The sequence below is a fragment of the Anas acuta genome, chromosome 3 (genome assembly GCF_963932015.1).
Source record: "Anas acuta chromosome 3, bAnaAcu1.1, whole genome shotgun sequence".
Lineage (NCBI taxonomy): Eukaryota > Metazoa > Chordata > Aves > Anseriformes > Anatidae > Anas > Anas acuta.
Window position 1 is genome coordinate 32,564,453 of NC_088981.1, and position 24,733 is coordinate 32,589,185.

Below are 24,733 nucleotides of genomic sequence, written 5' to 3' on the forward strand. Positions count from 1 at the left end.
AACTAGCAGCTCTAGCACAGAAAAGTCTCTGAAGGTGCTGTTGCAACTCAACCAGAGGCTCTAGAGAGCCTTCTAGGTTGTCTCTCATTAGGGATGGGTTTGCAGCACTCAAAATGCACTGACAGACACCACCAGCCTCTCTACCATGAGGAGCAGTGTGAGGAAAGCAGAAGCTGTCAGCGTGACACTATTACATTCCCAGACAGAGGCTCTCTACCTCTGCCAAACCACCTTTATCAGTCCAGGACTGTCCCAGTTGAAAGAATCTTAATTTAAATAAAAAAATAAAATAAAGAGTCAGTAAAACCCACTGAGCCAAGCAGGCAAGGTATTGCCCTCTCACAAGGTAGATCCTTTCCTGGAGCACCCTGATACAAGAACCCATCAATACCTTTGCGATGCAGTAACATCCATCTTTAGATGAATGCTTTGTGATTTGAACCATATTATGCTGAGACAGCTCTATCTGGCTGACCCCCAAAGACCTGGATTCAACGTGGAAAACTTTTTCCTTGTCAGGCTTGTCAAAATCTGTTTGAAGCACTAAAACAAACAAACAAGCAAACAAAAACAAAACACTAAAACAGACATTATCTCAGCTTCTCAAGTGCCTTTCATGGAAAGGCACTTCAGTTCTAGCTTGTGAATCGCTAGCAGCACCTAGTGGCCCGAACAAATTAAGCAGGAGATTTTCAGATGGATCACATAATGAAATACAGGGAGATAGAGTCTAAACAATGTTTTATCAGCTTATTTACGTGATAAGTTTGAATTACGACAAAAACAGCGTTACATAGATTCTCTCAAATGTCATGTTATTTCTGTAATCCTTGGGTTACTTTTACCTGCGTCAATCTGAATTCAGCCCCCGGGGTACTTTACACAGCCCAGCCACTCTGCTATCAGCACAGTCCCTGCTACAGCTGTGAAAGCAAGAACCTAAATTTCCCACAGGCTGGGACAGCATCAGGAGAGTCCCCAAAATATATCATATTCACAGGACATGAAGGAGCATAACCAGGAGACTGATGCTGAGGCAGCTTAAGAGTAACTTCATATAAAGACCCCAGAGAGGGACTGTGCTGCTACACCAAATCAGAGGGGTGGAACAGAACACACCAAAAGCAACAAAACCCATTCCTCCCATCTGCTCCAGTTCTGACAGCTTTTAAGGAGGCAGAATGCACAGTATTTCTGGGGCACTTAGAATATATAAAAGAGATAAAAACAAAATAGATGAAGCAGCCAGAAAACCCTAGAGTTCCCAGCTACTGCAACTGCTTTATTCATCACCAAGAAGGAAAAGAAACTAAAGCAAAAGGGAACATACAGATACTTTTATTGCTCACCTTTTATACAACAGCACACCTTCAGCCATTTTCTTTCACAGCTTGACAATGTTTATGTACACAAAAAAACCCAGCAAGAAGCATTATGTGGCTTTCAGTAAAGAAAAAAAAATGTTAGAACATCAAACTCAGCCAGGCTTTGTTTTCTGCAGCAATAATAAAAGGGCTTCCTCCAGGCAGGAACTAATCTTCCCAGGCCGTAGTGCATTTCTTTAAAAAGACAACCCCCAAAACAAATTGCCCTAGATTTGCTGAGCCAGTGGTAATAACTTGCAAAAAAAAAAATAATAAATTTCAGTTTGTAATTTTTTCTAGCTGATTTCAAGTAAAAATTAGGTTTGGAGGAGGAGCAACTTGTTTTGGATGGATGCAGGTCAGTTTGAATTGCTACACCTAACTACAGGCCTACACACACTATCAGTTCACAATTTAGCTTAGTTTTAAATGATCTTTGCAGATTTTGGCGGCAGTCAGTCTTCGGAGTTGAGCAGGTGGGAAAAAACTTTGCTTAGTGGAAGAGATAAGGCTACTAAATATGGCATCTACAGCAGAGCTCATAGAATAGACAACAAACCTGGTTGTTAGGTAGAATCTGCTGTGTGGGCTCCCATATTGTAGTCAAAGTTACACACACAACAGGCCAGCAAGCCAAAAGCAGTAGTCTGGTTTTAGATCATATAACTGAACAATGATTATGGGATGGGGGGATGCAGACCTATTGAGTATTGCAATAGACAATTTTGACCAGACAAGTCTTGATATTTCTCTAGCCAAAGTGGAAGGCAAACATAGCAGGCAGCTGCTCAAGACAGATGTGTTTTGAGCAGAAGACATCAGTCCAACATCTAAAAAGCACAGCTATTAATTCATATTTAGGTGAAGTGCAGTGAGTAGTTATGGTGCATTTAATTCAGACAGGTTGGGGTGGGGTGGGAAGTCTACAGAAAACTGTACTTTGCTCGGTACAAAACATCCCACCCAAGGAGATTCTGCCTGACGTGTACAAACCTGTACTAATTATAGAAGAAATTAAGCCAGGCCACTAAACCAGGTTTCTATTATTTGAGCTCTGCTGAAGCGAAAGTTTTTAGCAGCCTCAACTCGTAAAGTGTCTTCCTTGTCCAAAACCAGATTGGTTATATTGATAGCCTCCGTGCTGGAAGTGCTGCTCAAATTGCCCGCCTTGATTAAAATTCTGTCCTCCTCTGCCTCCCCAGCCTCCTCCTTGACCTCCACGACCACCACGCCCTCCGCGGCCACCCCTCCCTCCTCCACGCCCACCCCCTCGGTCACTGTGGGACCCACCATCCTGGTATCTGTTGTCTTGCTGGTAACCACCACCCCCTTGGTAGCCACTTCCCGTGTATGAAGATGACTGGTAGCCACCATAGCCTCCTCCTTGGTAGCCACCACCACCACCATGGTAGCCACCTGTTTGAAAACCTGCATCTCTGTAGTTGTTCTCCCTGTAGCCACCATCCTGGTAGCCACCACTTCCACCATCTGTCCAGCCTCCTTGGAGCTTGTTTCCTCTTCCACCTCCTCTGCCGCCATGATCGTAACCACCACGTCCTCCTCGCCCACCTCGATCATGACTTCCTTGTTCATGACCTCCTCGTCCTCCATACGATGAGTCATAGCCTCCTCTTCCTCCTCGGTCGTGACCCCCGTGGTCATAGCCTCCTCGCCCTCCATATGAGGATTCGTAGCCACCTCTTCCTCCTCTGCCTCCACTTTGCTGTGGACCAGCCTCTGGTCTTTTCTGCCAGGGTGGCATCTCAGGAGGTGGCGGTTCAATTTCATTGGGCCTTCCTCCTCTGTCAGGTACTCTGCCCATTAGCACCTGCAAAGGGTAAGAGAGAACTTTAGGAGTTGTTACACCTCATAGAAGAGTCACAGGAATTAGCTAGCACTCCAAGCTAGATAACTGCTAACAAGACAAGCTTGGAGACCTGGGTCCCTTGTTCAAACAGCAGGCTCACAAATAAAGGCAGCATCCATACAGTCCTTCACTCAACCATTTACTACTGCAGATTGTTGATCTCAGACTGAGTGGCACCATACAGCTTTCTCTTCGCTGGTGCTCTGATTTGCTGTAGAAGCCATCAGCTATGATAATATCTTTGGTAAACCACATGCAAAGATTTTTATTTCTCAGTAAGGACACAGAAAAACTTTCTGAACTTCACACACCAACCAACAAGTTTCAGACAGCACCAGAGGTAAGCAAGACTGTAAGTCTTCAGCTGTCCAATGATGCTGTGACATTAAGAATACAGCAAGACTACAAATGGGACAGGACATTTGTATCATTTTAAAATGTGAAACAATACAACAGAAAAAAAAATGAAGAAGGCTATTTTGTTAATTTCTGTTACTGTCTTGGAAGACATTAAACACTGATAATGCTGAGCAGTTAACAGCGTATGAATCAGCAGCTGGGCAGTACTAGCACTGCATTTCTAATAAAATGTATATACAGTCTGATGATACTGTATATGTCACACCTGTCTTCATGCCCACTCACTTTCTTTTACATTCTTCACTCAAAGTACACTAAAAAGGTGCAAAAAGTATTTGGGAGGTCAAATCAGCACAGCACTATTCCATCCTAGTGGAATTTGAACATTATCTGAACTACAATTGTACCCTAAAATTGAGAAAAGTGTGTATGTACAACTACAAATTTTGAATTACCAGGTATGCTTCAGTACAGTTACTGAGCTTCAAGTTCAGTGCATGTGCTCTTGTGAGCCCCTTACTCCTGTGAAAACTTAATTCTTGAAACAAGGGAAATTGTTTAGTCTAAATTATAATCCTTGTGTCATTATTAGAACTACACACTTGACTAGAATCTCTTATTTGCATACAAAGAAATCTAAGATCTTAACAGATTCTATTTACATAGGACAAAGTTACTATAGACATGTTAGTTTAAATATCATGAATTTTAAATATCATGACAGAATTAAGTAGCAGCAGTGCAATATCATCAGTAATTCTAATAAGATAGAGCAGGCCAACTTCCACTGTTCAAGATGATTTTTTTTTATTTTTTTTTTACTACCCCTAAGAAAGGGGCACTGTGAACCTGAACAGGTAAAACTGAAGTTCCCTAGGTTGTGTATCAGTACATTATGGAGTACATAAACACCACGTTTCTTATCCCTTATATTCATCTTCCACTTACAATCCTAAAATAAGTAAGATTTATTACTACATTCAGATGACTTGAATATTCATTAATAGAAGTGATGTTAGCCACTCATCACCAACAGTACCTTATTAATGGCACATGCAGTCTTCTCTCGGATGGACCCACTGCTTGTTCTCATAATCTTTGACAGATCCTGTCGAGCTGCCAAGAGATTTGCAACGGAAATAGTGCACTTAGTAGATAAGAGGGCACGTTTTGGCTGATAGACTTTAGCCAGTTTTTCTGTCTGACTCTGTTGATGAAAAGAAAAACAAAACACTGTCAGCTAAAGTAATAGGGAAAATAGGAAAGGAATGGGACACTTCACCAAAAGAATCAACACTGAAGAACGAGATGCCACTGCAAATAGGAAAAAAATAATATGAAAATAGGAAGAAATCACTTAACTAAAAATCACCACAACAAATCCCACATTTGTCAAGTTAATTTCTGAAGTTATACATGAAACAATATTCTGACTGAATTGACAAGACATCGATTTTCTATTTTAACATTAAGAAAATATGTGCAGACTTATTTTTCAGGCAAACACAGAACAAGAGTGTGCCATACAGTTATATCAACTACTGCTAATGTGGTACCAAAAGTGAAACACATTCGGAACCTGTCTCAAGCCCTCCTCATGTGCCTGAACTAATCCCTGCCCCGCATCCATTCCAGTTACAATTGCATCACCAATTCACCAACCCTGCACCAGCAGGAGAAGGCTACATTAACTCTTTCAGTCTTCAGTCCAGTCAGGTTCCATCAAGAAGCACTGGAAGAACTAAAGCTCTCAGGAACTTGTTCCAAACCAGTCCTTTGTCTTGTGTACTGTGGACCCCAAGCTAGAAATCACGTCTTAGGGTTCAATTTTGCCTTGTAAGCAATCTTTCTTCCTCTAATACTTTTTGGCATGTACTTGCTGTTTCTGTACTGTACTTGCTGTTTCAAACACCTTAAAAGCATGATAGCAATTATCCAATTGACAGATGTAACAAAATAGTGCATGAGTTAATACACAAGCTACATCTGCCCTCATTTAGAATACAATGCAGGATGCAGTTAAGATAAAACAGATTGCAATCTGCACACAGACAAAATGGCTGCAGGGACAGCTGGACCTCAGATGACAGCAGTGGGAATGGGCAAGATTGGTTTTCCAACAAATCTCTTGGTAGGGCAAGAATTTAAGAGCAAGTTTTAAAATCCTAAAATCTTTTTTTCCATCTAAAGACAGAAAACTAGAACTGAGAAGAGGTGAGAGTGTGTATTTCTAAGTGACTCCAGGATTAAGTTTTTAGAACCAAGAGCTTGTACTTCTACATTACAAGCTGAAAAATGTTTATTAAAACAAAGGAAAACATGCACTTCATTACCTGGCATTGGCTCAAGTCAGAAGAAACAGTATCAACCAGTAGTATGTTTTTGTGGATGCTTATGTGTAGCAAATTTTATTGAGCTCTTATGATATTATTAATTCAAAATTTCAAATTTTGCCTAAATAAAAAACCTTAATAACAGACTATAAAAATTTTACTGAAGTTTTCCACCATCTGGAAAAATAACTATTTAGTTAATAATGTCATATTCTGATATTTTATTAATTTTAAAATATTTAAAATGATCACCACATATTAAAGCATTGTTAGAAATTACTATTAAAACAAACTGTACTGCACGTCTGGAACACTACAGCCACATTGCCCAATTTCATAGTGTTGTGGTTTTAACAAATTTAGATTTGAATTTCAATGAATATAAACACATATGCACTTTGTGGTTTCTCTGAAAGGCTTTCATATAGCTAGTCAAGCTCAAAGACATCTTAGAATTCTCCTAGGGGAAGAAAAAACAAAATAATGGATTTGGATACTAAAGCTTTAACAACCAAAATGAACCTGTTTTTTAACCTGGTCCATATTTTTGCCTCAGTCACTATTAAAAGATTCAAACAACTGGATAACTCCCTGATCTACTAAGAAAAAAAAAAAATAAGACCACCACCAAAGAATGCTAAGTTTAAGAGAAAAACATCAGCAGAAGCCCTGTTTAGGTGATGAATAAAAGGGGAGAGGTCACATATGATTAAAACACAGTTGCTTTTTGAATGGAAAGCATGTGGCACTTCATGAGCCACAATTTATGACTAACTACTCCTCAGTCTCAAATGCTGTTAGCAGCATCCTAATTAACTTCACGTTTGCCGATTTGGTTTAAGCCCTAGAAAAACTTTGCATACAATTTTTTAAATACTGTCATACTTGCTGTATGCAGTAATTCAGATTTGTTGTCATAAACACTCATTCCTTTTTCACTATAAAACATGGGAAATGAGGAAAACATTTTTTTAATATTTTTTTTTTAAACATTTCTAAAAGCAGAATTTCTTGACGTGCATCTGTCAAGTTGTTCTTGCAGACACACTTTGAGCTGAGGAAATCTGATCACTATGGACAGCACAAAATTAAGGGGTGGTCAACAGGAAGCTGCCTTTCTACCACACAGATGCAGCACTTAGAGATTCACATTGAGGTACTCTCAGTGCAAATGGTTGGATCAGTAATCTCCTACTCTTTTTTTCTAGTAGCCTATTAATTATCTGTTCTGGCTTTGGTGTATATTATACATTGTATATCTTCTCGTTTCACATGGTGCTTTTTACAACAAATCAGCTTTAAAGAAAATGTTGTAGTCATCTTATGTTGTGATAAACTTCTTCAGAAACTCAAAACAAAAGCAGACAACTTCTTTGGTTATTTCTTACTCAAGAAGGGCAAAACAATGAAGCAGTTTTCCAGAGATAGTTATTATAAAGGATTACCATAAACCAGGACTTCACAGCAAGTTATTTGTACCTTAGCTCTATCTGACCAGCCAAAGGACTGCACAGTGACATCCAAACGTTTGACTAACAGTTTTCTTCGGACTTCATATTCGTTGACTATGGCTTGATTAATTGCTTCAATTTTTTCCTGAAATGAAAAATTGCAAATATAGCTTATGCATTATAGATAGAATATTTCAATTTAAGACAATTAACTATGTGTATGGAAGAGAATCAGATGTGTGGAAGCTAACCAGGGCTTAAGCCTGCAGTCACCTACTTTGACAAATGAGCCTACAGCAAGCTATGTCTGCTAACACTATTTTCCCCAAAGGCTCTGTTATCTCCACTTTCAGCCTTATCCCTTCTCTAACAGACACAGCTGTCTGTTAGAAGGGATTTAGAAGCTGCACGCACTGTTAAGACATTTCTTCACACCCACCAGGACACTGAAGCAAAAAGCGACAAAACACTAAATGCAACAGGTTGAAGGAGATACCAGCATATAACTTAAATCCTAGGGACCAGGGTGTCCTTGCCTTCTTAAAAAGAAGCAAGCTTAAGTACAAAGATAGAGCACTAAAAGTAAGTAAAGAATTATAAGAGGATCTTGATTAAAGCACAGCCTGCATGCAGACAAGACAACAGAGTGCCCTACGGGTAAAAGCCATCACTAGAAGCACACAGTGGACTAGTCAGGGCAACAGATAAGATATGCACCATTAAGGAAAATATTTATGTACTGACTGAAGCCTGGCTGGAGGGGGGTGGTGGGGACCAAATTTCAGCCCAGACAGCACAAGTACTCAAGGAAACAGACTGTTGGGAACAGAAAATCTTCAACATTAAGCAAGAGGCTCAAGAGACTCTCAGAGTTTTGCAGCAGCAAACAGCTTTGTGCTGGTTCAGCAGCAGTATCTAACCAAGGCAACACCCTTCTATAACAGCAGGTGACAAAGCCAAGTCCCAGCTGGAGATGATCATGGTTCTGCCACCTGGGTGTACAGCCCCTCTCAGTTTCTACCTGCACACCCTGCTTCTTGGAGAAGAGGCAATGAAGGAAGATGACTACTCTAGCAGCACAGAGAGAGGAAAAAAATGATGGGAACACCCACAAGTTTACTGGAAAAAAGCTATGGGAAAGGATGCTAGACATCTCAACAAAGCTGCATCACTCAGCACTGCAAAGGGGCAGGAGAAGAAGGCTTAAGCTACTGCACAAGCACACAGGTCAGCAGAGCCCCACCACTGTAAATAATAGTTTTCTCCTTTATGTTGAGAAACTTTTGTGTGCATCTGGTCATACAGATTCATGAACCCAAGAAAGACCTTCAGCAATTGCCGAATATTTCCTGTATTAACATAAGTTTTAAAACACTGCAAGAAGTTGTTATCTCATCTTTGGAAAGGGACGAGAAAAACATTTTGCAACATCACACAGAATCAAGATTCACACTTTATGCACCTGGACAAGGGAAACAGGCCCTAACACCTGCAACTACTTACCCAGTGAGCTGGTCCCAGCTGTTTCTTCAACAGAGGTTTTCCAACATGATTAGGTGGAACCTTTGCTAGGGTTTCTTTCAGCTGTTAGGAGACACACAAAAATATAAGTATTCCCTAAGCGATTAGCTTTTCAAGACTCAACTTGCAGGAGAGGACTCTTGAATGGTCACAGGCATGACACAGCAGCTTCCGACATCAAGTTGTTTTGTTTGGGATAGAGAATTGACCACACTTCTTTTGGAAAGCAACTATACTTTAGTACTTCTGGTAGGTATGGCTATAATTATCTGAAAATTAAGAGAAGTGTCTATGGAGAGATCTACAACTAAAACAGGAAGTTTCCATGAGCTAAAGCTCCCCTTGAATATAGAGTATTCTATACATCACCTTTTTAATTCAGAGAAAAAAAAAAAACTTATGTCAAAAAGGTTGCATTAAGACTATGTGAAACAACACGACCTAAAGAAGGATCCCTCTTTACAATCAAAAGGAGAAAGTCTTCCACATCAGAACTTTAAATTTCATTTGGATTTTATAAGTTAAAACAAACTGCTTCCATTCCACATCTTGGAATTCTGCTGGAAAACTATCATCCCCTTCTTTAACAGGTCAAACCAAACCGATTATTTTTTTTTTGCAAAGAAATGATGCACTGGTTTTAGTTGCTTAGATTTGGTTAAATATAACAACTAAAAGGTTAATCAAAAAAACTTGTCTAAGATTATTTTCAGGAGCTACATAAACATATCTGTTCTTTAAAATTCACAAAGGTTCTTTGGTGCTGTTCTGCTCTCCCCTGCAAAGAAAACCTATACATAATGTAGCTTAAAAACCTCTGCTTCCCACCTTTGCTTTGTGTACTGGATAGCCTATTCCACTTTGATGTTTGCTTTACTAAAGTCACTCAAGTGAAAGGAAAACTTTTTTTTAAAAAATGGCAACCTGGAGAACACATACATGTAAAAAAACAAAAATAAACGGAACCACAAAAACTGATAAAGCCTTAGGGAAAAGGTGTAAACTTGACTTTAGTTATAATACCTTTTCATCTAAACATTTTTAAAACAATGGGTTCCTGTAGAAGTTTGTTCTTAGTTTCATATCTTGAAATACTTTCCTTCCCAGTGTTCTTTCTGAGGCCTATGCTCAGCATTTTCCATGTCTGCAACAAGTGATGACATTAACACCTGCAGTAGAGTAAGGAATACCTCACTCTTTAAGGAAATGATAGCAGCAGTCCTGACCTCATGCCTTGGCATGGAAAAAGCCTTTAAATTCATTTTCAAAATTCTGACTTTGGGCATACCCAGTAAACCATCACAATTCAAACACTGGAATTTTCACAAGAGGCAAATCTCTTCCTGGTAGCAGAAGTACATTCCATTAAAATAGTAACATCTTAAGCATTCTGGTTTTGTTCCTTTGGATCTTACTTTTTTTTCAATTCCACTGAAGAACTGGAACATCGTTATGTTGGCTGGAGGCTTGGACATGCCTAAAGCAATACATATGCCTTTTAGCTCCTGAAAGACTTCACTGCCACCTCCTTCCTGTGCTTTTTTAGGAGGGGCGTTCACACACAGCATTCGGGCAGCTTCCAGTTCTGAGATGAGGTATGCTGGGGTGAGAAAAATTAGATTTCAGCATCAAATATAGTTGAGTTCAATGTTTTAGAACCAATGAGAATTCAAGCGCTTACGAACAACAAATGTGCAAATAAAGCGGTTTAGAAAGAGTTAGGGCTGTAATTTTGGTATCTGCAGAACACTCATATTTTGAGCAATCAATGAGCCCAATGCTACAAACACAGCAAACAGGGAAAAGGTTTAGTGCAACTAATTAAAGCCTGGAAAAAAAACCTTTGCAATTCTGACAGGTATTATCACAGAGTTCAGCAGAGCACAGCTCTTTTCCTTCAGGCTTTGCCCAGCAAAGACAGGAGACTAGGAACATGAAAATAAGCAGGATGAGGGACTGGGACATGCACTTTAAGCTAGACAAGCAAGTACTCCTTGAGGTTCTGGGAAATGAAGCAAGGACATGACTAAATACAAATGAAATGTTAGATGAATCTCCTTTACTTCTGCAGTCAAGATGCAGAAGGGAAAAACAACCTCACTTTTTAAAGTACTATTGAGTATTCAGGTTTACAGGAAGGCAGTTATTGTAATTGATAGGTAGTAATTGATGAAACTGAAGCTAAAACACCTGCAAGGCTCCTTTATCAGACAAATAAAAAAAATGAAAGTCACAGAATTTCTGAACATGATCTGCATCTACAATTACAGCATTATGATGTAGGTTATGATGATACAAATTTAGCCCACAGCCTTTAGTTGCAGTTTGCACGACTTGAAGGTTTGAATTAAAACGTATTGTTAAATGTGTTTATTTTTATCTTGAATCATACCGGGTGACCTTAACAGCAATTTACATAATTAGTTCTTAGACTAAAAATTGAAAAATAAGAAACTATAGCGATAAAAAAAGACTCATGAGCATGTAAACTATAATTATACAATAGCAACTTATTACCTATAAAATTGGAATTTCTCTTTGCAGATGCCAGCAGTTCGTATCGTATTCTAGCAACGTTGCTCACCAATACAACCCTACCTACTTATGTTTATTTGTTGCTTTTGGTAAGAGTATTGCTAAATCTTCCATTTGATATTTGCTTAAAGAGGGTAACTTTTTTCTTTAAAAAAAAAAAAAAATGGTTTATGGCTCACATACAAAAAGATACCTAATAAGGTAGCTTGATATAGGTAATAAAAGCTATGCAGAATTTTTAGGCATTACTATCACATTACACACAGAATTTCAAGTCCATATTTGACAATAAACAAAATACTGCTGCCAGATGGAACACCAGAGTCCAGCTCCTGAACACAGCCTTATATTACCAAAACATGCATCACCACAGACCTCTGGGATAAACCATGTCACAGACACAATTATTGTGGGCTTGGCCCACAGGGAATAGGCTGAATAGCATATGTGCTTGAACTATAATTATACTATAATTACCTCACTTCATCTGATATTTTTTAATATATACTTTCAAATCAAGTTCAGATCAAGCCTTACTACTAATTTTTGTCCAGTATTGGAACCTACTCTGTAATTCATTTCTTACATCTCAACTGAAGGCAGAATACTTCTGTTTTGAAAAGTTAAAGAATCATCAGCAACTGAGGAAGCAACAAAAAATATGTTGAATTTAAGATCAGATTAAAATTAGCACTAAAATTCTTAATAATAATAAAAATTGCAAGTCAGAATTATTTTAAATGTGAATCAACACCACACACTTTTTCCAAATTTAAGTACTACTTCCTTTGCACCTATGCTTCCCGAGCAGGAATAAACCTGCTGGACAGAAAAGTAAATGGAAGACATCACCGTTGCTACTGTTTATTACTTCTGAAGCAGCAGAAAGCAACATTGAAGCTATTTACTAAGGGAGACAATCAAAAGCACTGGAGCTGGAATAAAACACTCTTTTTCACAGAAGTTTCAATTACTTTTGGAGTGTAGGAAAATTCTAGTCTTACTGTGCCTTGCAAGTAATCCTGGTGGGGGCTCCTAAATGCTGATGCGTTTGATGTTAGCGGTCATTTTTATAAATGACAAAGTTCAGTGACTAAAACCTGGTAGAAATCTTCAAATGATTCCCTCTCAAGATTTCCTTTTGAAAATTAGTAGGACAGGCTTTTTGTTACTAAATGTGAGCAAGGTTAATGTTCAGAATATTTTCCATCATCCACTGGCTGTAGAGTGACTGGTAAATTTATGAGACCCAGAAGTGTAATTTTTTGACACCATATATTACAGGGAAAATTAATTTGTGATTTTAGGTAGCTGTTTTTATACACTGTGGGGAAATAGCTCCCAACAGTATCTCACTAAGCATAAGAATACAATTCTTAACACAAAACCAAAATTGCTTACCAGCACCCTTTTTACTTACTAAGCAGCAAGAGACAGTTCTTTTGATTAAGAAGGCGCTTTGTCACATCTCCTGATGTTAATGATGCATATGGACAGTTCATTTCAGCCAGCAATCCACTCACTTCGAGTTGAAATTCTTCTGCTTCGTTTGGACCTTAGAAGAAAAAGAATGATTTGTTTACAGCTAGTAACTCTCCCACTGACTATGATGATATGATTAAAGCAAATTTACTCTTATAAAAAATGAATAATGTTTCCCTCCAGTTGCTATTTAACATGAAAATCCTGCTTTTAATGGAAGCCAAATGCATTCTTTGGGTTTCTCAAAGACACAGCATATCTTATTTGTATGCACAATGTCCCTCGTTATTGTTAAATTACTTTTCACTGAAAGCTGTTCACAGCTACAACAGACAGCCACTGACAAATTCTATAGTGAAGAGTGGCATTAAACGCATCACAAATTTTACAAGGATATCTTAAGTATTAAGTAACTGTTCCTGCCACGAACACATTAGATAATCCTGCTAAGATCATGAACAACACAGTTTATGAGTATTTATATTTTTTACTTCCTGTCCACGTTGATTCTTGTTTGTCAATTGATCTGGTTTAATTTCATTAAAAATAATTAAGTCATTTAATCCAGAGCTTAGATTGATATTTGTGTCAGAAACTAAGTGCTACTACTGAAGATAATCTAACATTAAGTCAAGTTATGCAAAAATAGCTATAAAGTAACAGTCTTCTTCTGAAAAGGGACTGTAACCCAAAACTGTTTTTTATAAACTCAAGTCACACAAAATAAAGGAAGGACTTGATGATGCTATAGATAAAAACGTCTTTACCATGTGTTTAGAGAATTTGAAATATTTTAAATACTGCCACATTGTATTATTTTTTAGAAACAAAATGTATAGTAGGACTCATACTACTACAGGAGGCAAGAAGCTATGTTGTTAGAGAGCCAAATACACTCACAGAAGAAAGGATGCACATGTCAAAAACGGCAAGAAAAAGGAAAACAAGGTGTGTTGAGGTATAAGGCAGCAATCTTTGGGCACTGAGTAGATTGAAAATTAAACTCATGTTTGGAGTTGATATGCTAAATATTTGGAAGTACAGGTTATCACGCTAATTTAACAACTTAATCTGAAGAATATCGCAATTATTTGGAAAATTAGCATTTGTTTTCTCCACCAAAACACAGACTAACATCTCCAAGCTCTTTTCTGCAGAGTATTTCATAGAGGGAAAAATACATGGTTAGGACAGAGTTATGGTAGCCAACAATAAAAAAGAAAATATGGTCACAGTAGTTGTGAGGATGTTTCCTTGAACAGTCAGTATTTCTTATGTCAAAATTACAAACAAAAGGCTTGAAATAGAAGTCTTCTCAGGATCTACTAAAAAACCTAACGTTTCCTCAAATCCATCCATGAACTTTAAGAAACATCCGTGGTTGAACAATTTAACAAAACACTAGCATCAGAAGACCGATGCTCACTGTTATTTCAACCACTACTGGCTGTTCATTAGGTAAGTTTGAAGACTGAGGTGGAAAATAATCAGCAATCTGACAGCGTGCAGACAGTACTCACTGGTACAATGGATTTAGCAATTATCAGCCCAAATCTTTATGGCATGCAAGAACACACATGAAGTGCACGTTTGTGCTAGAGTTATGGCTACTTACTGTTAGTTGCCTGCACATTTTCCTCTAGTTTACAGAACAGCCGTAACTCAGATACCAACCAAGCACAGAGTTTGGTGAACTCAGGGGAACTGGCTCCACGAGAGACTGCCTGAGCCAGCGCTCCGTCATCTAACAATGGACCTTTGTAACTGACAAGTAAAACAAAAGCACAGTTCATTAAAGGTTGCTGTGACTGATGTCCTGCTGCACATTTATTTTATGCTGTATGCATATCGAGAGCTACGCCCTCACTGCATACGAGATGCTGAACATCCAAACTGATAAGATAAATTCCTGTACTGAACTGTAAACGTCTGAATAAGCCAAGCATATCCATGCACATTAGCTTAATGCCACAGAGACTGTGTCACAAAATATCATCATCAAATGTTTCATCCTGGAGAAAGTTACCACATACAGCTGCAATTTCTTTGCCTTTAGCTCTCGAAGATGTTACAACATACGATATATTGCCTTGCTATACAAGGCAACTACAGTTCCAAAGTATCGTTTCTTAACATAGTTTTACAGCACGTTGAATAATTACTGCTAGAATGGTGCATCTCTTTGTGTCATTTCCTATCAAATGTTAAAGAGTTGCCACGCAAAACACATACAAACATTGTCAAAGTGATGCTAAACAATATCCTCTTTGGAAAAGTTGCTATCTTAAATGGGTACAAGAAAAATAAGTAGCAGCTAGTTCTTTGCGTAAGGAAAATAAGCAGAACCAGGCCTAGAGTAAGAAAGTGTGGTTCTGCAGAGCTGGTTTCAGAAGATGCAGTTTTCAGGGCACCTGTGAGTGACGCCCTGCTGGGGGGAGAGAGGAGAGTAGGGAGAAGGTAGCCAGGCAGAAGCACAAATCCAGAACTTACCATGGTGTATGTAGAAAATGCACAATATTTTTGATGTACTGCACCCAAAACAGGAAGACATCCAGGAGTCAGAATAATCAACAGAAATCACTCTTGAACTTTTAGGGTAAAGTCACCAGTAAAGGCACAGAAACCCAGTAAGTTCAGTTGACTCTTGGCAAATCTCAGAAGTAAACCATCTCTCAAAGAGTACATTAAAGCGTACATTTTCACACTTTGTTCTTGTACTGATCATCACACACAAAGGGTTTCTCTTCCGTGTAACAGCTTGTTACCTCAGCCAAACAAAATGAAGAAGCCACACTCAAAAATAACTTTCACCCCACAGATCAGCAGGATTAATAACACAGAGTGCATTTACTAGCAGTTGAGAGGAAGTTGTGATCCGATATTACACCTCTAGCACCTTACCACAGAGGGGCAGACAACTCCAAAATGCTAATTGGAACGAGTTTAAGTCCTGCCTCACATGTGTATGGGAATGTATATGAATCAACAGCAGCATCAAGTTATAGATCTAAGTAGAACTGCAGCAGCAACAGGCCTTTCACTGTAGTAGGATCTACATTTAAGTCATTTGTCACATTTCTAGGATTCTTCTTTGATAGGTTAAGACATCATAACTGAATTATCTCTAGTAACTACGACTTCAGGCACACAGCTCTTTGGCCTGCAATCCAATTTGCAGACTCATGACTGCAAGCAGCATTTTCCTTCCATTCATGCCCCCACCCCTGGCTGCCTGTGCTCTACAGCTACGCTCCTCCATTGGGAGCGTTACGTTGCCAAGTCCGTTTGCTTTTGCACTAGTGCGAACTGACTTAAACGGAAAAGGCTGCCATTTAAGCACCTCAAGCGCAAGTCAGGAAAAAAGCAAAGAACTCTTTGATGTGCAATGCTATTAAAAATAATTTTTTTAAAAGTGATATGTTACAAACGTCTTCAAAGTTTGGTTACAGTGAATAGGTTGAGCTGTGAAGGATAACAGAGTTACCACCACAGCCTGAGGCCTTCAACACTGCAGTTGTTACAGAGGCAAGGGAACTGACGGAAGCCATTCCGCTGCACGCAGTTTTTTAGTTTGACGCTACTTCAATTTCTTACATGAAGCCCCATGACTTCAGCCCTCTAATTTGTCCATTACAGTCCGAGTTGCCAATCCTGCCTGACGTCACCGATTTTTTTTTAACCCGTTTTCACTGCCCGCTTTACGAGAGCCAGATGACACCGAAGAGGTGCAGAAACGCCAACTCCTTCAAGCCCTTAACATCCTTTTAAACACGTGGCAGAAAGAAAAAGTGGCTGAATGCGGTACGGGGCCCTTTTCCCCTCCGAGCCCCAGCAACGCCTGACAAACCAGGCGCTGCGTGTCCCGCTTGGGAGCGACCCCCAGCAGCTCCCCCAGGGGACAAAAACCTCTGCACGGCCGCCCCCAGCCCCCTCGAACCCCCCCCCCCCCCCGGCCGGGCGCTCACCCCAGGTCCTCCAGCGACTCGAGCACGTCGCTCTCCAGCAGCTCGAACTCCATCCTGCGGCGGGGAGCGGAGGCGGGGACCTGCGGGACACGGCGGGACTCGCTCAGCGCCTCCCTCCCCCGTTGCTACCCGTCACCCGCGGCCGTTACGGCCGTTACAGCCGTTACCCGCCCGTTCCCGCCCCGTCCCCTCAGGGCCCCAACGGCCGCGCCGCGTGAGGCGCCCCCGGCACGCGCCCACCCCCCCCCCCCCGGGCACGCGCCCGCCGCTCACGCGCTGCTGCTGCTGCTGCGCCGCCGACTGCCGGGTTGGCATGGCAGGGGGAGGGGGGGAGAGGGAAGGAGCAGCGCTCCCGGCTGCCCGCCGCAGCGCCTGATCGGCCCTCAGTGTTTGCTGAGGGTTTTTTTAACTGAGCGCCGAGACACGCTGTGCTGGTGAAGGGAGAGGAAGGGTGGTAGCGAGAGGCTGGCGGTTCCGTAGGGTGGGAGCGCGGAACAAAAGGAGAATGGGGTGATTCTATTCAGGCTCTGCGTAGGGCAGCCCCATAGAAGGCCCCCTCCCCGCAGCGGAACCCGTGCTGGAATGCGCCGGGGCGAGCCGCGCAGCGCGGGGTGGGGGGACGGCAGCGCACAGTGGACAAAACACCTCCGAACGCGAGGACCCCCGCAGGGGCGTGCCGCGGGGACTACAACTCCCAGCATCCCCCTCGCGGCTGGGCCAGGCCGCTTCCGGCTGCTGGCTGAGGGAGGGAGGCGGCCTGACAGGCGGGGGGGGAAGCGGGCCCTGAGGGGGCCCCGCAGCAGCCGGGGCGTCAAGAAATAAATCAAATAAAACGAAATAAATGAAACAAGACGAAATAAATAAAATGAAATAAAATAAAAATAAAAAATAAAATATTAAAAATAAAATATTAAAAAATGCAGTATTAAAAACGTTAAAAATAAAGTGTTGAAAAATAAAACCTTAAAAATAAAATGTTAAACGTTAAAAATCAAGTAATAAAAAAAAAGAAAATAAAAACAAAATATATAAATTGCTGCTCCTGTGGGTGTCGTTTCCCTCTGGGTGGGTCTGTGGGACCGGGGGTGGAGCTGGGGGCTGGTAAGGGGCATTTTTGGGGTGCTGCAGCGGGGCCGGCCCTGGGGGTCTGCCCGCTGCCCCAAGGTCACCTGGTTTTAATTTGGGGGTCGGGGAGTGGGAAGGGCTGGTGCACGCAAGGGTTTCAGCCCCGCAGAAAGCACGCCGGGACTAAAAAGGAAGCCTGCGGTGGAAAGGCCGGGCTGCGGCAGGGCAAGCCAAAAGCTCTGCTGCCAAAAATAATCCCAGCCCCTCAGCAGCAGGGAGCTGATGCTCCAGCTGAGGAGCCCTGGGTGCTTGCGCTTGGTGAAATTGCCCTTCTTGTGTGTAAAGGAAAGCTGCGAACATGGGAGGACTGTGTAGGAAAACAGGTGGTATCGCAAAGGGCTAGAAAAGAGGTAATTTTTCACTAATAGGTGGATCAGTTGCTGCTTTTGCAGCTCAAGGCAGGTTGATCTACTATTTAAGGGAAAAAATACCTCCAAAAAAAAATAATAATAATGTGAACGGAGAAATATGGGTATCCCTGTTCGTCTGTTTGCTTCTAGTTGGACAGTTGTTGGTAAAGAAGAGCAATAGGCTATTTCAACTTAAACAATCCCCCCCTCACACAGATTAGGGTTCATAGCAAGCTGCTTTATCATCGCCGGGCTAAACTTGTAAGAATTTCCTGCTTTTACTTCAGTCCACAAGATGAATGCATTCATCTTGTATTTACTCAAAGCATCTCTGATGCTGTCTTGGAGCCTGGGCTAGATGAGTGGTCTGAGCTGGGGGCTTGGGGGATTTTTTTGTCCTTCCAAACGTTGGCTTGTAACACTTTCTTGGTGCGATGGTTGTGCTCAGCCTCCTTGCGCAGCTTGATGTGGGGCCAGATCCTGGATAAATTGATCAATCTAAGGCGTGTTACTGGAGGGATCCATACCATGACTTTCATCCCCATCAGCCAGAGAGAAGAGGATGACGGTGGTGTTTCCATTTGCACGAGCACTGTTTTCTCATCTTTGTTACTGGCAGGACCCAGCGAGATGGAGCAGCAGGCAGCTTCACCTCTGCCAGGCTACCAGACTGAGCAACTCCATCCAACGCTTCTCCCCTACTGCTAAAGAACCAGGTTAATTTCTTCACTTCAGTATGATCCTGATTACCTTATGAGCAAAAATATATGCCTATTTTCTAGAGCAGCTGGATCTCTTCTACTCTGCAGCTTTGGTTACTAAAAAAAAAAATAGATAAAAGTATTGTCAGGCTCCTCTAGACAGGGTGTTTGAATCCATCCTCAAATGACTCCTCTATTAGAGGGAGGATTTCAGTGCTATGGTAATTAGTTTACTAAAGAGCTTCTGCAGCAGCAATTTAAGGAAGGACACTGTTGCTAGGAATCACATTAACATTGCATGGAGCTCCTGTGGGGAATAGAAGTATTTCTGAAGTGCTTTCTTTCCCTGAGCAGCAGCAGCAAACTAGTTTGTGTTTTCTTATCACATATATAAAGCAGGACGAGCCCATCTGCATACTGGAAAACATTTTATCACACATTATTTTCTAGAATAGTCAACTGCTATGATAAACCTATGCAAAAAGGCAGACTGTCCGTTTTCTTTATTCTTTTCAGCTTCATAGCTGCTGTCAGGGCATTTTTGGTGGTGAAACAGGGCGGTATTTTCCCTTAGGTGAAGTAATTGTGCAGAGTTAAGAAGAGACTTCTTGCAATCACATGAGAAGAAAGTTTGCAATAATAGTTTAACGTGGTGGCCGAGTTGCAAAATAACAGCAAGAATCCAGGCTAATCCTGAGGCAGGAGTTTTAAAAAGCACTTTGAGCAGCACTTCCAAGACATAAAGAAGCTGTTACTGTAGGGCCACGAAGGCCCTATGAATCAAGAAGCTTCAGAAACTAGCTCCCTCTCTTGCTATTAGATCTTGGAGTAGCTTGCACTTTTTAATCCTCTTTAGAGAATAGTTTTCAAACAAACAGCACTCAGGGTCCAGAATTATTTCATAAATGTTTAATGTTTGTTTTTAATATAATACTGTTTAATCAAGAGAAAGGAAGCATCCATACATACAGAGTCTTCTTGGATGCCAGCAAAAGAATTCACATTACAAATACACCCATGAAAAACATGTTTAACCATTAAGAATATAGAAAATCCTCACTGAATAACCATTTTAGTAATAATGAAAAGAATTACCAAAGCGAAGGGAAAGAGATACCATTCCAGGCATGCAAATGTGCACCCACCTTTTCAGAAGAGGATTCCAGAAGTCCAGCAGCTCCAGGTAACACGTTCATAGCTCCTGTGGAAATTAACCAAAAGCCAGGAAAGGGAATGGGCTTGTTACAGCAAACTCAATGCTCATCCTCAAATCCCGCCTGCTGACCATCTGTTGAGTTTGACTATTATAATCCCAAATCTCAGGACCTTTTGATTCCTTCCCCTCTGCATTAAAAGTTTTCAATATCAAAAGCACTTGAGAGACTGAAAGAAGCCTAGAAAGCTTAAAACAGCACGAAAATAGCTGTAATTGGACATAACAGCGAATGCAGAGAGTACATGAAGATTTTAAGAACTAGGATAACTATAAGTTAGATATTTAATGCTTTGGTATAGAATGCTAACCTTATAAAGCAGACAGTTTCATCTTACAGTCCTACATTTTTCTTGGGTTCTGAAACACAAATTTAAGCCTCAGAGGAATAATACAAGTCAGCATCTCAGCTGATCTCTCTCTGTGGAACCTGTAGCCAGCTTGAAGCAGGCTGCCCACACCTGTGTCTTCTGCCAAATGCCAGATAAGATCAAATGTTAATTATGAAGTACTGCAGCCAATTATGTATGAAATTATTTTTTTTTTTCCACCAGTCAAATTGAATCCATTCTGCTGAATGTATGAAATACAAGTACAAGTTGTTTTTGCAATCCTGGCTAAAGACACAACATGGCTAAAGACACAATTAAGATGTACTGGTTTTGAACCTCTCTCGTACCCTTGGTAAAGTAATATAATCTGTGAAACCAACTGCCAGAGGACATGAACTGTAAAAAGTACCTGAAAATTGCCATACTAAATGGGTTTAATTGCATTAAGCCTTCAGTTCTTGTGAGAAAAAGCAGTGACTGATACGCCTTTGCTAATGGACTTTGTTCTCTTGTTCTGCTAACATAGCATTTCTAGATACTATCTTTCAGGTACAGAGCTCCTGAGTCCTTCTCTCATCTAATTATCTGTCATTTTCCTTTTCTTTCTGTTTTCTCATATCTGACAGGAGATGAGCATGGCCTAATGCAAGTACTGACGTGAGGATCATCCCTACCATTTCTTTATCGGATTGGTTTTTCATAGTCTTCACAGCTACCTCTAATCCTGAAGTGTTATTTTGCTTCAACGATCATGTTTAGTTCTACATTCATCAGCCAAACTGAACAGGGTTATATCGCAACTAATTGGTACTATTTCAACTTAGATTCTGTCTAAAGCACTCCCACAAAGAAGCTTCTTTTTTTTTTTTTAAAAAAAAAAAAAGTGTTTTACTTATAAATATAAATTTTATAAATAAAAAGTTTTTATTTATAGTGTTTATAACATTACCTTACATATGTGCTTTGCTCTCTGTAAACTGAAGGTTCTCCAGTCAGCCTATTGGTAAAAGGGAACGCTGCATCTCACGAAGCAGCTTGTTTGCTGCAGCTACTCAAGCATTCGCCACCACCTTCCCTTGCAATTTTGATGGCTCTGCTCTCTGCATCTCCAGCTGCTGTAGCAGCCTTCTGGGAATAATGACAGCAGCTTGCCTAGCTTTACCAGAGCCTAGAACTGACAACTTACGGCACTCAGTCTTCTCACTGAAAGCAACAGGACAGCTCAAGAAGAGGTGCAGATGGATCACAAAACAAAACCAAGACATTAACACTAAACATGGAGCCTCAATTTTCTGCTCTATGACAGAAAGTAACAGGCTAGAGCTGCTTTATTTGGCCCAAGTCGATCACAGCCAAGAATACAACCACACTAGCTGAAAACAGTTAACAGAAGAGGTGGCCTAGGAACCATGACCTGCATCTCTTTCTTCTCATGCTGGATACAGGCAGAGAGATTGAGTAAAACCCTCAGCTGCTCTGTACTCCCACAGCGATGGCATGTAGGCTGCTTGAATTTACTCCATGCAGGGGGGCAAAAGGGCTAAATTCTATTCCAGAGGATGATTTTGCTCCCCTTCCCCTTCTGTAACATTGTGAGAGAGTAATAAACCAACACAATATTATATTACAATATTATATTAAGTGCCACAGGAAGACCTGTCTCACATGGTATCTCCTGCCCTTCCTCAGTAAAAAAGAAGTCTCTGTTCTGCAACACATTAAGCAGGCATTCTTGCTGCTGTAGTTCCAGCCTCTGGGGAAATGAGTTATCAACTCTAAACCTGTCACTGCACTGAAGAAATATAATCTCAGCATGCTTTGGAACACACTGGTTTGGGGGACAGTTGCAGTTTGGTTTTGTAGTTCTTTTTTAAAAGAGACCTGCTGTCATTACTTACTACGCTTGCTACTTCTGAAAAAGACATTTGGGGTTTACCAGCCTAAAAAATAGGAAGAAAGCGGACAAAGACAAATTATATCTTTCTAAGGGCAAAACTTAAGATCTTCACACAGCTTCCCTTAGCTAAGAGTTAGGCATTTATTTCCACTCTTGGCAAGATTTAAGGAGTGGCAGAGACCTTGTATCTTAATCTGCTACTTGTAATTTCTACCAGTAAAACACATACATTTGGAAAAACAAACAAAAAAAACAAAACAACGTAACAATGCTGGAAACATGAAGGAATATTTTAAAACACCAGGATTTACAATAAATACTGACAAAATGCCAGCAGCTTTTCCATGGCTCTTCTTCCACTTCCTGCTAATAAAGCTCTGCTCTGCAATAAGACTTCACCCAGGAGAAAGGCCTTCCTGCCAGCCTCCAACATGGCAAACTGAAGGTTGCAATGTGAAACGAATGCCTGGAGTTAATTCATCATCCTTGGAATTTTACTAGGTATTTCTGCTTGGTTTGTAGTGTAAAGAAAGAAATATTCAAATAGGCTTATTTACTCCCTATCAACAGCTTGCTAAGAAGCAGGAGAAAGGCAGCTTTTAGAGAACTAGGGCAGGAAGGAGAGGTAACGCCGTATTGCACCATTCAAACACCCAGGAAAATCCCCCTCCATTAACTCACCCCTCCTCCTGAGGATCTGGAGTCAAGAATCCAAGGCCAGCCTAGAACTTAAGGCTTCCCAGTCAGTGCACTATGCTACAGCTCTGCCAGCACAGGGGATCAGTACAGTAGGTAAATCATTTACTGCATGCCTCTGGAAACCATAGCAAAAAAAAAAAAAAAAAAAAAAAAAAAAAAGGGGAAAAAAAAGAATACATAAATAAAAATATACATGCCATTTCACAAAATTGCACAACAACCTCTGTCCACCAATCTGCCTGCACATCATGTCAGAGTCTACACCATCCATTTTGTTTCTGCCCATTCCAGCAGCTCCAGGAGCACCTTTTACTCCTACCTCAAGAGACCACAAGAATCTTTTTTCCTGGGTGGAACAGAGCACCCTGCTCTGCTCGGGTACAGAAGAACAATTGACAAAAGGGCGTGAAAAAAAAATGCTATTTAACTCGTATCACACGGAGGTTCAGCTTCTGGAAAGCTGAAGACAAATACAGGGTAACAACTCTCAGTTTGTCGTTCGCAAAGCTCTTGCTTTCCTTTGGTGCTAGCTTGCTCTTCATTCATGGCCAGCTGGGTTCTGCGCTGACCACCACTGCTAGTTGTAGAAGCAACTGTAGGAGAGCAGATCAAAAGGATATTGGATGGATGTCGGTGTCCTTTCCACCCAGATAAAGTTATTCAAGAGTACATCCCACAGAGGTAATGCAGCATGCAGTAAGGATGTCTGAAGAAGGTGATTGTCCGAATGGGTTTCTGTCTACCGTTGCATACACCGAGACCTTCGTGAAAATGAATCTGAGCAATGAAACTATCCAGGTGGTCTGCATCCCAAATCAGCACCATCTAAATGCAGAACTGTGGAAAAAAGGCAGCCTTCGCTCAGCATCTCCCTTCCCTGCACAGCTATCCTTCAATACAAGGCAGGCAAGAAACACAGGCTCCCTCTTCCACTTTAGATTTACAAGGCACCAAGCACTTCACTGAAAAAATTAGAAAGGACACAAGGGTAAAAAATAAAAATAAAAAAATTAGCTGTCAACTGTGAACAAATAAGCTTAGATATATAATAAGAAAGACATTTATAGAAGAAAACCAAGAAACAACTACAAAGGAGTTCATTTAAAAATAAAAATAAAAACACGATTTAAACAACCTACTCATTACCCAACTTCCATTTTAGAAAGCATCAAAAGCATGTCAAACCTTGTTTTCTTTGGGTTTGACAGCAAATGGTTATTTGAAGAAAGTAGGGCAATGATACTAACAAATACTTCTTACATTCCGTTTATTTTTATATGCAGTAACTGCTTAAAATCACAAAAAGAGGTCAAAGAGCCTCTCTCAAAACCTTCTTCCCTTCTTAATTACCTTTTTTTTGGTGACTTGACCACTTGCACTAGATTTACAAATTCAGCAAAGCACCATAATGACTCTGAAAAGCGTTTAGTACCATCTTTACACACAGTCACAGCAACAGAAAAGCTCGTTTGTCCCCCTCTGGAGGTCCGCAGGCTGGTAGTGATTACAGAAACATGAACTCTGCTTGTTTGCCCTCC

The 24,733-nt window shown here is 40.7% G+C and overlaps 1 protein-coding gene and 1 long non-coding RNA gene across 4 annotated transcripts; one reads left to right on the top strand and one right to left on the bottom strand.

Moving 5' to 3' along the window:
* Positions 1-1,322: 1,322 nt before the first annotated feature.
* Positions 1,323-17,458, bottom strand: FAM98A (family with sequence similarity 98 member A). 3 transcript variants are annotated; one of them, XM_068676495.1, is made up of 9 exons: positions 17,152-17,458; positions 16,879-16,958; positions 14,529-14,677; positions 12,852-12,986; positions 10,312-10,496; positions 8,879-8,959; positions 7,404-7,520; positions 4,631-4,798; positions 1,323-3,192 (listed from the first exon to the last, which is right to left on the bottom strand). In XM_068676495.1, exons 1-9 carry the CDS (start codon positions 17,191-17,193, stop codon positions 2,446-2,448), a joined length of 1,704 nt encoding a protein of 567 aa, XP_068532596.1. In that variant the 5' UTR covers positions 17,194-17,458; the 3' UTR covers positions 1,323-2,445. The 3 variants fall into 3 exon arrangements, with proteins under 3 accessions (XP_068532596.1, XP_068532598.1, XP_068532597.1); XM_068676497.1 differs by lacking the exon at positions 14,529-14,677 and having other exon boundaries at positions 17,152-17,255; XM_068676496.1 differs by lacking the exons at positions 14,529-14,677; positions 17,152-17,458.
* A 1,392-nt stretch (positions 17,459-18,850) lies between these two features.
* Positions 18,851-21,465, top strand: LOC137853754 (uncharacterized). Its single transcript, XR_011094695.1, has 2 exons — positions 18,851-19,069; positions 21,226-21,465. It is a non-coding gene; the product is annotated as an uncharacterized lncRNA (long non-coding RNA).
* Positions 21,466-24,733: the final 3,268 nt, after the last annotated feature.

What these genes read in the sequence shown, in the direction of transcription:
- FAM98A (XM_068676495.1), bottom strand. Translation starts at nt 17,193, where the DNA reads ATGCCAACCCGGCAGTCGGCGGCGCAGCAGCAGCAGCAGCGC. An exon ending in TCAGTGGAATTGAAAAAAAA is followed by an intron (nt 8,960 to 10,311) that starts GTAAGATCCAAA and finishes GTCTCCTAACAG; the next exon opens with CTGAAAGAAACCCTAGCAAA. An exon ending in CTGCATGTGCCATTAATAAG is followed by an intron (nt 3,193 to 4,630) that starts GTACTGTTGGTG and finishes TACCCTTTGCAG; the next exon opens with GTGCTAATGGGCAGAGTACC.